Here is a 15,522-nt window from a genome sequence, read left to right on the forward strand (position 1 = left end):
TTGAACATCTAAACACTACGTCTAGCTTGAAACTTAAAGTATTTTTGTTGCACTCATCCAGATGGATCATGGAACTCTTCAAGGAGAGACACAAACCTTGCACAAATGGGGAGCATGACCACGCATAACCTTATGCAAATTTCTACGTCATGCGCTTAGTCATCAAAAAGCCGATCGCGACCGACGCCAAGTTCTGCCGGTTTGTACTCTCGCTCCAGAAACACGGACTTCGCCAGCAAAGGGAATGATGATTCGCAGTTGTAGCAGCAAACAATGACGAGGCGTCGCGATGACGACACCACCACCTACGACCCATACACCGGCTTGCTGCCCGTCCTCCCGCCGGACGCGCAGCTCCCGGACAAGAACCCGCGCAGCAACGCCGCGACCGCGGCATCGGCAGCCGGCGTCCGCGCCCTGAGCGCCCAGGTCGTCGCCTTCTACTTCCGTGCCCCGGTCAAGGCCTTCTTCCGCACCCGCGTCGACTACCTCGCCTATGCCCGCAGCGTGCACCAGGCGCAGACCGAGCTTCTTGCGCAGGCTGCTGCAAAGGAAGGCGGTTCAAGGCTCCATCTCGGACTGCGGCAGGCATGGTTCTACCTGAGGGGTACGACGCCCGGTGTCCTCACTTCCGCCGTCAAGCAGCACGGCTGGGGCGTTCTCCCGCACCAGGTACTGCCGCCGCTCATTGCGAACGTCGGCGTCGGAGCGGTGCTGTATACCAGCTACCTCACGATCCTGGGTGCCCTTCATGAGCCGAGCAGCAAGTCAAGAAAAACTGTCTACCCGCCGCCGCAGCCTTACCAAACGTTCACGGCGGGATTGCTCGCTGGAGGCCTGCAGAGCTTTGTCGCTGCGCCGTTGGATGCCATCCAAGCGAGGTACGACCATCGGGATCTCATGACCGGCCAGGGAGGGAAGCCAAAGAGCATGTGGACCTTTAGCGCGGAAAAGCTGAGGGAAATCGGACCACGGGGTATCTTTGCAGGTTGGGGCTTGTCTCTCACCAAGGACAGTCTGGGAAGTGCCATTTTCTTCAGCGTATTCGAATACGTAAAGGCACAGGGCTACTACAAGTTTGTGTCCTGGTATTACGGCGGGTTGGAAGAGCACATTGTCGACTTTATGGCCCAGAAGCGACCAACGACCAAGGATGCCCTTGGGGAGAATAACCAACCACTCATCATCCGCCCTCACTACGCCATCGAGCCAGCATTTCTTCTACTCGCCGGCATCACCGCCTCCATCACCCAACAAGTCGTCCTTCACCCATTAACGCATGTGCAAGTAGAGCATTGGGATCGATTAGAAGAACTAGACGCCAAAGCCGCCAAACTCCGAGAACTTAAGGGCGCAGACCCAAATCATCAGAAGCAGGGCTGGAGGATGTTCAGGGCCTACTATCGCGCGTATCAAGAAACGTGGTCGGAATGTTGCTTGGAGGCGCAAAAGGAAGGGCTGAGCATGCGGCGATGGCTGTGGCGCGGTTTCTGGTGGAACACGATTCGCCAGGTGCCCAGCACCAGCGCAGGTTTGATCATTTTCGAGTTGGTGCGGCGCAAGTACGGGCTGGGCAACGAGGAGGTTCGGATCATGGGCGACGGGTACGATATCCTACTAAACTAGAGCATTCGGCGGGGAGCGGCGCGCGAGGCGTTTGTGAGACTATGTCGGCGATTCTCGACTCTGTTACTGCTTTTGAAAGTGTGTACTACATAGAACAAGAGATTATTTCCCTCTCTTCACGTAGGTACTGGCCAAGGAGAAATGTGATTCTGAGGCTCCATCTGATGCCGAGACCGGGTAATCATTTCCAGGAGGCTTGCTGCATGGCTGCATGTTGGGCTGATGCGATCAATAAGGTTGCCGCGTTTGCGTCGGACAACCTGGGGAAGTGGAGAACTGTGGTTCATCGGATGACGTCGAAGGGTTGGGCAGCTTTTAGGTTCTGGAAGAGCAACGGGCCCCTCACTTTGTTCTGACAACAACCTCGAAGTATCGCATTACTGAGAGGCTATCCGGATCACACAATTCATGATGGCAAACATACCTGCATCCGACAATGTTGTGCGCGTGAAGTTGATCGACACGTCCACTGCCATGGTCGGGGACATGACCGCCTTCGCTAGGCCAGTGGTAGCGGGGCATGAGGTCATCAACTTCTGTTCACTGGCTTTTCTTCTCGAGAATGAAAAGTTGGGAAAGAAGGCACTGTTTGACTTGGGCACGCGCAAGGATTACTGGAAGCTGCCCAAAGCCGTGCTACAGCTGATCGGGAAAGGATGTGTGATCTTTGGGATGAGGGTGGATAAGGGCATTGATGAAGTTCTCACGAAGGGGGGTGTTGACTTGAACACTATTGGTAAGTATCAGAAGCTATGAGAAAATCAGGCGACTAGCTACTTACTCGGAAACAGACAGCTGTATTTGGTCGCATGCTCATTTTGACCATCGCGGTGACATGGCCCTATTCCCCAAATCTACCAAGCTGGTCATGGGCCCCGGGTACCTTTCTGATAAAGAAAGACCTGGAGGAGTCGGTGATCCAGAGGCCTCGGCAGAGTTCGAGGGCAGGCCGCTGGAGGAAGCGAAATTTGACAGCGGCTTGATGATTGGAAAGTTCAGGGCTCAGGACTTCTTTGGTGACGGGTCGCTCTACCTTCTTGACGCCCCTGGTCACCAGCCAGAGCACATTTGTGCACTCGCACGAACGACTCCATCCTCAGCACCCGGTGGGGCTTCTTTCGTATTCCTGGGCGGCGACATCTGCCACTTTGCGGGCGTCTTCCGCCCAACAGCAGATACGCCGTTACCGAAGGAAATCCCAGCAAGCGCCATCTCTCTCCGCAATGATTGGGCTTCGAGATCAGTTTGCCCGTGCTCCTTCTTCACCACTCACCACCCTCGCGCGGAGGACGAAGATTCTGCTCGAACCTCCTCATGGTATAACCTTCCTGATGGCGGGCATGTATACACAGATCTTGAGAAAGCATCCGCGTCAGTGTCGAGAATGAGCGAGCTTGACACGAGAGATGATGTGATGGTTTGCCTTGCTCACGACGCAAGCTTACTCGATGTCCTGCCAGTTTTCAACAAGGATCCTACGAGAGACATCAATGACTGGAAGAAGGAGGGCTGGAAGGCAACCACGTATTGGAGCTGGTTGAACGAGGTGGCCGTTGACGGGAAGAAGCCCCGAGAACCCGTTGTGGATGGTTTCTGGAAGGATGGGAAGCCATGGGACTTCGAGGCGTATAAGTCTGCTCTTTGAAGGAGGGTTCTGCGCCGTAAAACCTTCCGCAATGAGTTTTACTACATTCATGAATTGGAGAGATGATAGCGAATGCAATCGTTATTCGTCACCTAAACTATCTTCCGTAGCTAGTCCGAATCCATCCCAGTCAGATCAACCACCTCTATTTCGCGATTTCCGTACGCAAGGGTCTCAGTGCTGGGGCTTGAAAACCCCAATCCGCTGCCAACTCTGTAGCGTCTAGAAGCCACTTCGACGCTTGGTGATGAGCAAGTTTCGTCTTCTGAACTACTGTCGCAGTTCATGGCGTCTGGACTTTCACCAGTGTTGGCATCGAGGGAGCAATCGTCCGTGAAGTGCGAGTCCCCGAATCCGCTTCCTCGCGTGCCAATCGGTGTCGGATGGTCTGTCTCTTGTGCGAGCGATGCATTCAGCATCTGCTTTCGACGAGAATCTGGCGACAGGCTCTGATCCGAACTGCTTTTGCCGTCCATCTTGATGTCCAGCCCCAGCATGAAGGCCTGCAAGCCACCGCCCATGAGTCGATCGATCCAGTTCAAAGTATGCATGTCATCCGTCGTCAGTAGGTCAACCAGTAATAAGCCGACGATGATCACCGTCCATGCCGTGGTCCAGAATGACACTCGTGAGATGCAGGCCATGGTCATGAACTCTGCCAAGGCAACAATGCGCCAACGCTTCGGGAACCCATCCTTCCAGAGCCTAATTGCATCAGAAGCAACCCTTTCGACAGTCATTGGCGAAGTGAAGACGCTCCAACGTCTTGCCAGTTCCCAGTGGTTGAATTCTTTCTCGCTGCCGCTGAATCTGCCCATGTTTTGCAATCGCTGGCCCCAGCCGGGCAAGATCTTGCCGTCGGAGGTCCAAGGTCGTTCTCGGCAAAAGTCTCTCCACCGTTCAAAAACTTGGACCGCATGGTCCTCGCTCACGTCGAAGTACTCCTTATGCCTGGCCCCGCAATTGCAGACCCATTGATGTTGAAAGTTGGCCAGCTCCGCGTGGACGAGCTTCTCCGCAAATCCGTGGAAATTGATCTCTTCAGCCACTGCACTGGCATGCTCTTCAACCTCCAAGTGAGCGCAAACGCCTTTGATCTGGGAACGGCGCCGGTCGGGATGTTTCTGTGTCCTCCCGATTTTAAGAAGTTCGACGTCGGTCTCCGTAGACTTGATTTTGTACAAGTAGATGGATCCAGTTTGTGTCTCTTTCCCCTTATAGGAAGGGCCATCCTTGATGAGCTTTGCTAGATTTCGATCGATCTGAAAACTCGAGAGCTTCTTTCGGGCAGAGCCAACATCGGTTGTGCCTCTTTCGGGCAGATCCGGGCGCTGCTGACGTCTTTCTGCCTCGTCACCCATCTCTGGTGAGGTGTGAGAAACTCCAAGTGGTGGTCTAGACTCATTGCTTGGTGTTCTCTTTTGTTGAAACGGCGGAGGTTCTAAGGCGTGAGAAGACCCAGTTGAAATTGACCTGACTCTAGGGGCTGGTTTTCGGCTTGATGTGTCGATCTCATTATCAGTCCCCTGAAAGGATCCTAAAAATGGCAGGTCTTCATTGCAAGAACTCTCGATATTTCTTGCCGAAAGTTGACTTGAAGCACGCTTTCGTACCCTGTGAGGGGCCAGGCCGGGTTGGGTCGGGGCTAGCGGAGATGACTTGGAGCTCAGTTGATTTGTGTCTGCGGCATGGCTCCGTCGTCTAGGATTCCTGATAGATGGCCGAGGCGGCGAAGGTCGCTTCTTGGAGTCTTGAGAGCCGTTATTCTGGCTATTAAATGAAGATTCGAATGACATCATCTCGCAGTGAAATAAAAATGGGCGTTGAGGATGATCACGAAGATGCCGTATGGGTTTGGTACATCTTATCACGGCAGGTTGCTATCCTTAAATACGTTGGTTCTGAACATCTCAAGGCAGACTCGGTCGGGGCTGGCGAGTAATGAAACGCTGTTGGTGACCGGGGTTGAGGGCGGTTATGTTGGTTTGGGGAACTGCGCCTCCCCTTGTTGGCCCGTATTTGGCGATAACCTCCGCTTCTGCATATCGAATCTTGACTTTTACCAACACAAAATGCACACTCCTATCATTGCGGACCATTGGGGTCCGTTTCAAAACCCTGTCTTCTAGCACGCAATGCCACGATGCGTTGCTGCATGGCATCCGCAGCATGCTTGTCTTGAGGGGCTGGTGTGCGCAGGCCAGAACAACGGCCGGCCAGGGGAATGAGGGCAGTGTGTGAAGGAGGCCGCCATCATTCCTAGCCTCTGTGTTAACGTTGTTGTCAACGCCCGGTTAAAAGTGGAAAATCGTGCTATTATTTCCATGCCTGGAAAGTTTAATGTTGCCGTGTGTGGCTTCTTACATGCCTCCTTTGTAGTATGAAATTGTTGCCATCGTTCAATCCGTACTTAAGAGTTTAAAGCTCTTTGGCTCATCACAAGGCTTTCGCTATGCCCGTATTGGTATAGTTTACGGGAAACGGCTGAGCTAACTAGTTCTTTTCCTACTTCCGACAACGCCAGATCTGACTAAACAAATGTGCAATGAGCATTCTCACCTCGCCTCGGGATGCCACCATTTCAAGGTGCCCTGAGCATGGAAAATGACGGTTTGATCATGCCTACGTCGCGCGATTACCAACATACCCTGTAGAATGTATTTCAAGCGAGAATTCATCCATGGGTGCTACTTTCTGCTATCTTGAGAGATATTTCAGCTTCCCACGCGACGCTAATAGAGTGGCTTGACGGAAGAGTCTTCGGCGTGTCCTGCATGGTTTTTTCGTGAGTTCTTGGGTGATTCAAGGGCATTAGAGGCTATTCATAAGCGTACTTTCAAAGTACGGATTGACCCCATCACTGGCGTGCGTGAGCGTGGAGGCTCTGGGTTCCGGCTTACAGCTGGATCCGCCTCATCGTAAACTATACCTAACTCGGCACGCCTATTAAGAGACAGGTACCGACGCCATGGTCGAAGGATTCAGGGATCAGCATCTGTGTGGAGGCTTGTTTCTCCAACACTCGCCTAGATGGCGTGTATCTCGGTCACCATTAGCTGGCAAGTGCCGAGGCAGATCTGGAAGAGTATCTAGCCATGATGTTGGAAAATTGATATAAACCTCCTAACGTCGCAGTCATTTTTCACATTTGGCTCATCTCAACCACAATCTCATCAGCAATCATCTTTCATCCAACTTAGCTAACATCATGCATCTTTTGCTTCCAATTCTATGCTTCGCGGCTTTCACGCTGGCGGCTCCGGCAGGCAACTTGCCGGTGGTGGATCTTACCTACGTATGCAGTTCCAAATACTGATAATTCTTGGGGTTGCTGAACCTTGACGATCTGACATCCTCCCAGGCATCATATCGAGCAAACAGTTTCAATGTAGGCTTTAAATAACCCTGATTCCGGCTATCAGCAACTGACTCCCATCCAGGAGACTGGTGGCTATTACAACTTCTCGAACATCCGCTACGCAGCGCCGCCCACGGGACATTTCCGCTTCCGTGAACCAATTGCGCCTACTGGACGGCAATGCCACGTCGACAACGGGGACATCGGGCGCGTGTGCCCTCAATCTTCCGGAAATTGGTCTCTCATAGCCAGCCAGTTCTCGAAAGCCTATCTTAACGGCCAGACATTCGACTATAATGCCGCGATGGCTGCCGTCCCCAAGAGTGATGCTATCGTCAGCGCAGATTCCCGCACCACTGAAGATTGCCTTTTCCTCGACGTCATCACGCCTCAGGCGGGGTTTGCCAAGAAGGAAAATCGCTTGCCGGTCTTGATCTATGTACGTAATGGCTTGTCTTCATGAAGTCGATGTCTCAATCAGCAAGCTGACTCGTCTTCTTTGCAGGTTTATGGCGGTGGCTACTCAAGCGGCGACAAGACAGGTGATGGCGACTTCAACCCCGCCGAGCTTCTGAGAATTAGCAACTCGGGCTTCGTCTACGTCTCCATCAACTACCGACTCGGCGCCCTTGGCTGGCTTGCAGGCAAGGAAGTCTCTGCCAATGGGACCCTGAATGCAGGGCTTTATGACCAACGACTAGCTTTTGAATGGGTTCAACAGCACATCCACCTCTTCGGGGGCGACAAACACAGAGTTACTGTCATGGGAGGTTCAGCAGGTGCCGGGTCAATCATGCATCACCTGACAGCCTTCGGTGGTCGCAAGAACGAGTCTCTCTTCAGCCAAGCCATCCTTCTCTCGCCCGCATTCCTCCCTTCGCCGACGATGATCAGCGCCGAAAGAGCGTTTAGCAACTTCCTCGCCCTCTTGAACGTCACATCTCTCAGCGAAGCCCGCAAGTTGCCTAGCGAAGCTCTCATCGCCGCCAACGCCTTGCAAATCTACAGCGAGGCATCCTATGGAAGCAACATCTATGGACCCGTCGTGGACGGCACTCTCGCTCCTGCTCTGCCTGGTCAACTACTTCTGAACGGGACATTCAACAAGGACGTCAGGATCATGACGATGCACAACACTTTGGAAGGTCTGACCTTCACCAACCCAACGATCAACTCGTCCGCCGACTACCTCTCCACGGTCACGTCATCTTTCCCAACGATCTCAAAGGACGCGCTGAAGTTCATCAACACAACCCTATATCCTCCGGTGTTTGATGGATCTTTGGGATACAAAGACGAATTTCAGCGGGCCCTGGGCACAGTTGAGGACGTCAACATCATTTGCAACACCCACTACATTGCCCAGGCGTTCAGTAATCAGGCGTATGCACGTAAGTGACACTATTCACGCATTTGATTCCCATACTTCCTTGCCTTCAACACAGGTAACCTCCGCACTGAAGCTTTACTAATACATTGGAAATCCAGTGCGGTTTGCAGTCCCTCCTGGAATCCATGGCCAGCAGACACCTTACGTCTTCCGAAACGGTGCAACAAGCGGCGTCGTCCCGTCGGTAGCTGACGCTCTACAACAGTACATTGTCAGCTTCGTCACCAAGTCGGTACCAAGTTTGTCGAACGGCACTGAGATGCCTGTGTACGGTGCAGAATCCGTGTTGGTCAATCTTGCAACCAATGGGACCTCTTTGCAAAAGGATGACACAGCAAACCAGAGGTGCACATGGTGGCAAAAGGGGCTGTTCGCCTAATGTCTCTATATGGCTACCATAACGATGTTTTCCGGGATGTTTCAGCCTTCGAGAACAATGCTGCATGCACGGTACATAAGAGAGGCGGTCTGTCTTGGTCTACCAGAAAGGGATATTGTAATTACGTCCTTTGAGAATTGATGGTTGTTCACGTCATAATCTTTACTCCAATTTGCCTAATTGGGCGTAACGTGTGTCCGCCCGATCAATACGTTGCTGACAGCCTGAGGGTGTGATGCAGGTCACTGCCATCTCCGTATGGTGTGGCTGTCTACGTCTGCCAAGATTGACGTATGCTGTGCCACAACTCAGCCCATCGTCAATCAAAAGACGTTTGCCTCCACGATTGTTTTAATTGATAGATTTCTCAACTGCTTAAAAAGAGAATATTGAAATTGACGGTCATTCTTTCAGCACCTCAAACTTCAAATATTTCACCGTTGAGACGGCCACAAACGATAATCTAAGCAACATGAGACAAACTCCAATGGAGTCAGAGCATGAGTATGTGTAGTCGATCTCAATTTCAGCAATGCTAATGTTCAGAAGGAACAAGGGCAAAACGAATAACTCCCACGAGGCCACGCTATTGGAAGAACTAGACGGCGACACGCCGCAATGGATTGACTGTCCGTACTGCTGCAAACGGGCACAAACCTCAGTCTCCAAGACAGGGACAAAACGCCAGCTGTAGGATTTGAATACGTGTAGTATTGCTGCGTGAAACAGACTGGTAACAAGAGAACAGGCTTCTTCGAGTGGTATCAGGTTTATTCTTCTTCGCCGTACTTTGTGTTCCGGGTGCTATAGGATGGCTTGAGGATGTACACTATGAATGCGCCGAATGCCACAGGACTGTTGCAACGAGGCCGCATAAAGGGCCAATGAAGATCTACAAGTCGGCCGAGAAAACTGAGAATAAGGAACTTTGAAGGCCTGCGTGATGGAACAGGTCTTCTGTGGTTTCACAAGAAACAAAATTGCGTGGGATATTTTTCCAGCTGCATTTCAGTTTGTCCCCATTCTGATTTTCTTCGGCGCGTGCTAATTGTTTAGACGTCCTGTATTATAGATGATGAAATATCTATCATAGCGTAAACATAGTCGACTTGGCAAATCTGTCTTTGAATCCGCTAGACTCGCGTTCTGTTCGGTGCTATTAATTCAACCAATTTGGAGCAAGAGAACAAGCATGGCAACCACAAAACAATGGTAACTTTTCGTGCCACCTCTACTTATCCGGTCAGGTCAGTATAAACCTCTTCGCCTCACATTTGCCATCGTTAAGTTCTTTCAGCACCTCCCCTTTCATGATTCCGGATACATATGTCTCGCCCACAACCTCGTAGTCACCTGCTTCTCGGCCTCTCAGTATGAACGGCACGTGAGAGCCGAACAGAACGACGACATTATCACCAGTCTCCGCCCCCGCTGGCGCAAGGCCCATGTACCCCTTCTTAGTGATAAAGAAGCGTCGGCCCAGTGCGTATTTTCCGAGCTGAAAGTCTGCATCGCGCTCTTCCAGTTGTGGTATGATAGAGGGCGACTCTCCGTAGGCTTGGAAAGCAAGTTCCCGCAGTCGGGCTGTCTCTTCCTTGTCTGGACTTAGCAAGCTGTGCTCCCATTTGTACCGCCGAGATTCGGCGGTCTCTCTCAAAGCCTTTTTGTCAAATTGGCAGCGGCTTTGCCAGTACGGGTCTGGGACAGTGCTGGGGAGGCTGAATGGGCGGTGATACAGATCGTAAGGCTGTAGGCTCCACATGTCTGCCAGTCGCTGAAAGCTTACCCTCAGATCCTGCAATTCTTTGTCCGAGGAGGCCATGGGCGGCAACGCTGAAGAAAGAACAGCCTCGACAGTACTTCGACTTGCGATTCCTGCTAGGTCTCTGCTTCGAGACTTCAAAATTTCTTGGCGCTCCGCAAGTTCTGCTTGTCGTGGATTCCGGAAGGTTACAGGTGGCTCCCCTACAATCCAGTCCTTTGCCACTTCTGGGAGACAACCTTCAAAATCGTCCACTGAATGATACTCCTGACCTGCAACGAGACTATCCCAGAATGCTGCATGCTGCGCCTTGACAGAAGAATAAGGTGACGTGCGTCGACAACCTAGGGCCGCCTGCTTGCACTTCCCAACAGCAACAAGAAACACTGTTGAACTTTCCCAGCTCGAATATAATTCCCCTATATATGGTTCGTGTATCCATTCAATTTCGTCCCAAAGAATGCCCTCCACGTCCACTGTGTTTTTCGCATTGTCCACGAAGAAGTCGCTTTTCGAGTTTCCCCCGGCCGCGTATGCAGGCCGCTTCTTTTTATCCTCGTCGAACCAGCTGCGAACAACGTTTCGCTGAGTCAATATCTGGTTTGATTTGCTGACATGGTCGGCAGTCTCGTGCATTCCCAGGTTCGCCTCTGGATCGATGTAGTGCTCGTCATGGACACCTGCAAACACGAGCCTCTTCTGGTCAACAAAGCCTTGGATTTGATCCACCATTTCGCGCGGCAAGTATCTTGCCCACTCCTGTGGATCATGGCTGACCTTTCCTCGTTTCAGGACCCTTTGCGCCTCCTTTTCAGCAAACCCATAAGATCCTGGGATCTCGATACTGAGCACGCCTTCCTTGATTCCAATCACTTGTGAGACTGCCCACCAAGGAATGTCGCCGTGAGTCTTTGCATCACGGCTTGGAAGAGGTATGTCGCACCGTTTATGAGACCAATCCGGGACCCAAGATGGCAACATCTGGCTGCCGGAATGCATTTTGTGGTTTGATGCTTCTGTGCAATGTCTCAAAACTTCCAAGCCTTTCGAAATTTTCATCGAAGCCGCCGCGAACGCAATGTAGATGTCTCCAACAGGTTTCTTGTAATCAACTTCGAGCCCTGGAAGGATGATGCTGAGGGGGAAAGAGACCAAGCCCAATATGCCATAGATCTTGTCCCGAGGATCGGTTGCGTTGAAGTGCCGATATTCCACAACGAGTCGGAGCATCTCTGTTGCATCGATCTTGCCTTCTGCCAATTTGCCAAAAAGCCGCTTGGCACTCCAACGTACGTAGTCCAAATGTAGAGCTTTTTCAACTCCGGCGATAGTCTGACGGTGCATAGACTCATCAACTTTGATCCTTGCACATGCCATCACCAGAAGATTCCATTGTATCGCCACTTTCCCGCAGCGGAGAATTACCGAATCGGCCGTCAGCATCTTCCTCATCCCGCCGCCCCAGCAGATCTCTTGGACAATCCAGACCCGCTCCCACCACGGTCTGCTAAGTAGCCCTTCTATCGCCTCACACAATTCAGGCATTGCTCCATATGGTGCCTCCGTCGCGAGATGTGTCAATGTGTAAATGGCCAGGTCGCTGTTCTCGCTCTCCGATCCGAGCCACACCGTGATGGCGGCACATCGGAGGTATACAACACCCATTATCATGACTTGCGAGTTTCGTTCGTCGATGTCCTGCTGGTTGATGCACAACGCATCCACCCAAAGCGCCACTTCTTTGTCTTTCTGTCGACGCTGTCGGAGAAAAGAAGCCAAGTTTGGGGTTATTTTGAGGTAAGTGTTCTCATGAAGTATGAGCATCTCGGTTGCAGCCTCCGTTCCCCACGTGTAAGAAAGGGCTTCATAGTTCATATCTCCGTTCACAGCCAGATTTGATGTTTCCAAGCAACACCGGAGCGGTTCCGTTGGGCCATCAGCCGGTAAAAGGTGTAGAAGACGGATCTCACCGCGGGTATCATCCCAGCGAAGCGGCGTGTATTGGTATGGTTGGGATGCGTTGGCCAACAAAGGTTGCCCTGAGTTCGCGTTCGTGGGCTTCATGTTGTATGTCAAGGAAAAAGATCGAGAAGTATCAGCGAGTTCAATGGGCGCGTTTGGCCTGCTTCAAGGAAGCTGAATGAGAAATCGAATACTCAAAAACCCAGGATGTCGCTGCAACCCTTTATATTCTTGAAAGCGCGTAACTACGCGCCAACACCAGCGGATGTGACCCCTTACCATGCAGGCCACTGAACCAACAGCATAACAACTGACCAATTATAAGTTTATACATTTTATTTGGCCAATCATTTAACCAGGGAAAAAGGGGGATGGAGACTGCTGCCTCCGCAGGCAAATTGACGTCTACGCACCCTCAGCGCGAAAAGCTTCTCCACAGACGCTGCGCAATCTTCGGCGCAAGGCCAGGCATGAGGTAAGCTGTACGATTCGAAATGACTTGGAAAGAATGTCCGCAAATTCCGTATCAAGTTCATGCAGAATACTGAGTGGCGTTGCCCCGAAGGCCTCTGGAATAAAGTCGTTGGGGCCAAATTAGGAGCTTTCAAACGCCGAATGACCACTTGGTTGTCAGGGGCTACACTCCATATCGGCCGATGGGAATGGCTTGAGAAACTATTAAAACAGTTTAGTTATGCGACCAAATTGCTGCGGAATGGGTAAATGATATTTATGTGCTCATGCAACAAAGCTTGCGCTGTTCACCACTCTAATAACTTACGAGAAAGTTGAATTTTCAAGCAGCAAAGCCGGCGAGGTCGTCAATATGCCCTCCGGAACAGAAAGTGATCTCGAGGCTTGTGATGCAAAGATGCACTCAAAATTACAATTCGCAAATCCGGTGAGATCAAAGCTCCAATCTACAGACTTCCAAAGGCTAACGAAGACTGCTTGGCAGGGCCCATTCGGCTACGGGGCGTTCTCGACGACACTGATGACCCTGTCTCTGTCCATGATGGGCATTCGGAATGTTGAGAATCAGACCGTCTTCATAGCGAATCTCTGCTTCCTTGCCGGTATAGGATTGCTTATCTCTGCGCAATGGGAAATGGTCAGAGGCAACACGTTTGCTTACACGACCTTGATTGCATTTGGTGAGTTTACTACCTATCGCGTTTCGATTCTCTTACTGAGGACCAAAGCCTTCTACTACGGTGGCTACGGATTCCTTCTCATCCCTTCCGTGGGCATCGTGGATGGTTATGGAGGCAAGACGGCGGAATATCTTAATGCTTTCGGCTTCTATCTTGCTGGTACGCGATTGCGTCTCTTAAGCTGAAACAACTGATGATAACATGAGCGGTCCAGCATGGTCGCTTTTCAACCTTTTTTTCTTTATCGCCGCCTTTTCAACGCAAGTTCCCCCCTATGAAGAGCTTTACCACATGCTGCATGCTGACCCTAGCGAAACTGAAGCAATATCGCAAACGTCGTCGTGTACGGCGCACTCGAGCTCTCCTACACCTTCAACTGCGCCGCGAACTTTGCCTTTGCGGATGGCCACACGTCTTCGGGTATGAGCTTGACGAAAGTCGCCGGATCGTTCGGGTTCATTGCCGCGCTGGCGGGATTCTATGCCATGGCAAACGGCTTCTGCGGCGATGTGCTGCCGTTTGAGATACCGTTAGGCGATCTCTCAGGGTTCTTTGCGAAAAGCAAACTACCTGGCAGTGGCACCAGAAGAAAAACCACGTGAGGTTCGGAGTGGAACACGCCGTTCTTCGTGGTCTGCCCGGCCAAACGCCGTTTGCTGCCGATGGCCGAACGGCGCCGGAGATCCACAATCGATCGGCTTCTGCCGGGTCCTACATCGGGATTTGGCGTCTCATCCGCATTACCCGGTTTGGTTGTTTGGTTTTATGAAATGGTCATATGAGCAGATAGTCTGCAGCAAGTGTCATACAATGGCTAGTTGTGTTTCTTCATCATGCTTCTTGTCCCCCATCCAAAGTCTTCCGTCTCCTGCACAGAATAGATCCGGTGCAACTTCCTGTATTAAATACGGTAATTCAAGCCTCTCAACGCACTCTCAATGTCATATGGAACTGACCTACATTTTTTTTGAAGATCCATGAAGCCGAGCTTCGACGGAGTCAACCAAGCGTACCCGCGGCGCATTTTACTTGGACAAGCGTTCGTAAGACGCAAGTTTCCACTATGTTCCGCAACGACTCGGCTCAAGACGATGCCGACAGATCCCAAAGAGAGGATAGGAGCGTGGTGGCAAGCCGTCCGCCCTCCAAAGCCGAAGCCGAACCATTCAAGCCGAGGACCGGAAGCCGAGATGGGTCGTGTGGGGCTGCCACCCCCGACATCCGGCCCGTCTCCGTCGAGTGTCAGCGCTGGTTACCCCACTTTCCAGCTCATTGACCCCCATGCCCGCCCCCCTCCCTCTGCAAACTTGCACACTTCCTCCATCTAAACGGACTCTGCAGCGGGAATAGACACACTAGCCCCGGGGAATAGCGGATTCGCCATGCTTTAGTGTCAGCCCGCCCATCCCCCTTCGCGCGTGAACTGCTGGGGCAACAGACAGAAAGCCTGCCGTGCCGTCCATCACATACATACCCGCTATTGCGTGATTGGGTCTCTTGCAAATTTTGATAAGTGAGCAAAAGGGGGACGGGACATAGTGTACGTTACGCCTGGAGAGCGGGCGGGCGCTGCCATCAGAGATTACATGGTCAAGTCAGGCAGGTAAGCCGTAACAGGCCTCTGGTGCAGTAGTCGCTGGACGGTTGCTGACCTCTCGTGAGTCACAAGACGGCTCAGCGCTGACGCCGGGCCGCGACCGGCGGCGGTAGCGGTAGAAACGGCGGTGGACAGCTGTTGGTGGTGGCTGGGAAGAGGACAGGACAGACGAGAGACCCCTCTCAATGAATTGAGAAGGATTTGAGAGGGGGCGGTAACAGGGAATCGGCCTGGGCCGCATACCTCGACCGGCTTCTTACAGCGCATTGCAGTGTGTAGGGGAGCGGAGAAGTTCAAGGTTGCCCGCCGCAAACCGGGGGTGGACCGTGGGAAAAAAAAGCTGCATGCGGAAGCCAATTCTTCACACACTCTCTCTCACTCTCATACTTTTTTCTTTTCCTTTCATCATCTTTGACTCATGACATTGTGTCATTGACTGGAATGGACCCTTGAGGCTCAAGTCGTAAAGTTTGGGATTACATGCAATTCTGCGCAGGAGCTTAGATTGCTTGCATACAATCAACTCAATTGCAACCTCATTCTGTCTTGGCCCAGGATTCACAGACATCGTAATTCAAGGTTCACCCACCATCCTGCTCACACGAGCCTCAAACTCTGTACACAATACTAACTCATGTTCAGTTTTCAA

The 15,522-nt window shown here is 51.9% G+C and overlaps 7 protein-coding genes across 7 annotated transcripts; 5 read left to right on the top strand and 2 right to left on the bottom strand.

The window, feature by feature from the left end:
• Positions 1-273: 273 nt before the first annotated feature.
• SLC25A45 (Solute carrier family 25 member 45) lies at positions 274-1,626 on the top strand (the record flags this gene model as incomplete). The annotated part of the gene is made up of 1 exon (XM_036636386.1): positions 274-1,626. The coding sequence occupies one exon, from the start codon at positions 274-276 to the stop codon at positions 1,624-1,626; it is 1,353 nt and encodes a 450-aa protein (XP_036498516.1).
• Positions 1,627-2,037: 411 nt separating this feature from the next.
• On the top strand, positions 2,038-3,271 carry andK-1 (Cytochrome P450 monooxygenase andK; the record flags this gene model as incomplete). The annotated part of the gene is made up of 2 exons (XM_036636387.1): positions 2,038-2,362; positions 2,418-3,271. 2 exons carry the CDS (start codon positions 2,038-2,040, stop codon positions 3,269-3,271), a joined length of 1,179 nt encoding a protein of 392 aa, XP_036497762.1.
• A 110-nt stretch (positions 3,272-3,381) lies between these two features.
• Positions 3,382-4,632, bottom strand: CGCS363_v004539 (uncharacterized protein; the record flags this gene model as incomplete). The annotated part of the gene is made up of 1 exon (XM_036636388.1): positions 3,382-4,632. One exon carries the CDS (start codon positions 4,630-4,632, stop codon positions 3,382-3,384), a length of 1,251 nt encoding a protein of 416 aa, XP_036497763.1.
• Positions 4,633-6,479: 1,847 nt separating this feature from the next.
• On the top strand, positions 6,480-8,398 carry patB-5 (Carboxylesterase patB; the record flags this gene model as incomplete). Its single annotated transcript, XM_036636389.1, has 5 exons — positions 6,480-6,566; positions 6,633-6,659; positions 6,712-7,068; positions 7,135-8,020; positions 8,118-8,398. 5 exons carry the CDS (start codon positions 6,480-6,482, stop codon positions 8,396-8,398), a joined length of 1,638 nt encoding a protein of 545 aa, XP_036498727.1.
• A 472-nt stretch (positions 8,399-8,870) lies between these two features.
• On the top strand, positions 8,871-9,330 carry CGCS363_v004541 (uncharacterized protein; the record flags this gene model as incomplete). The annotated part of the gene is made up of 3 exons (XM_036636390.1): positions 8,871-8,902; positions 8,948-9,088; positions 9,147-9,330. The coding sequence occupies 3 exons, from the start codon at positions 8,871-8,873 to the stop codon at positions 9,328-9,330; spliced, it is 357 nt and encodes a 118-aa protein (XP_036498725.1).
• Positions 9,331-9,641: 311 nt separating this feature from the next.
• CGCS363_v004542 (Heterokaryon incompatibility protein 6, OR allele) lies at positions 9,642-11,390 on the bottom strand (the record flags this gene model as incomplete). The annotated part of the gene is made up of 1 exon (XM_036636391.1): positions 9,642-11,390. The coding sequence occupies one exon, from the start codon at positions 11,388-11,390 to the stop codon at positions 9,642-9,644; it is 1,749 nt and encodes a 582-aa protein (XP_036498724.1).
• Positions 11,391-12,948: 1,558 nt separating this feature from the next.
• Positions 12,949-13,878, top strand: patA-0 (Acetate transporter protein patA; the record flags this gene model as incomplete). Its single annotated transcript, XM_036636392.1, has 5 exons — positions 12,949-13,023; positions 13,081-13,276; positions 13,325-13,435; positions 13,483-13,540; positions 13,599-13,878. 5 exons carry the CDS (start codon positions 12,949-12,951, stop codon positions 13,876-13,878), a joined length of 720 nt encoding a protein of 239 aa, XP_036498722.1.
• Positions 13,879-15,522: the final 1,644 nt, after the last annotated feature.

This window comes from Colletotrichum siamense (genome assembly GCF_013390195.1).
Source record: "Colletotrichum siamense strain Cg363 chromosome Unknown KSG_Cg363_contig03, whole genome shotgun sequence".
Taxonomy (NCBI): Eukaryota; Fungi; Ascomycota; class Sordariomycetes; order Glomerellales; family Glomerellaceae; genus Colletotrichum; species Colletotrichum siamense.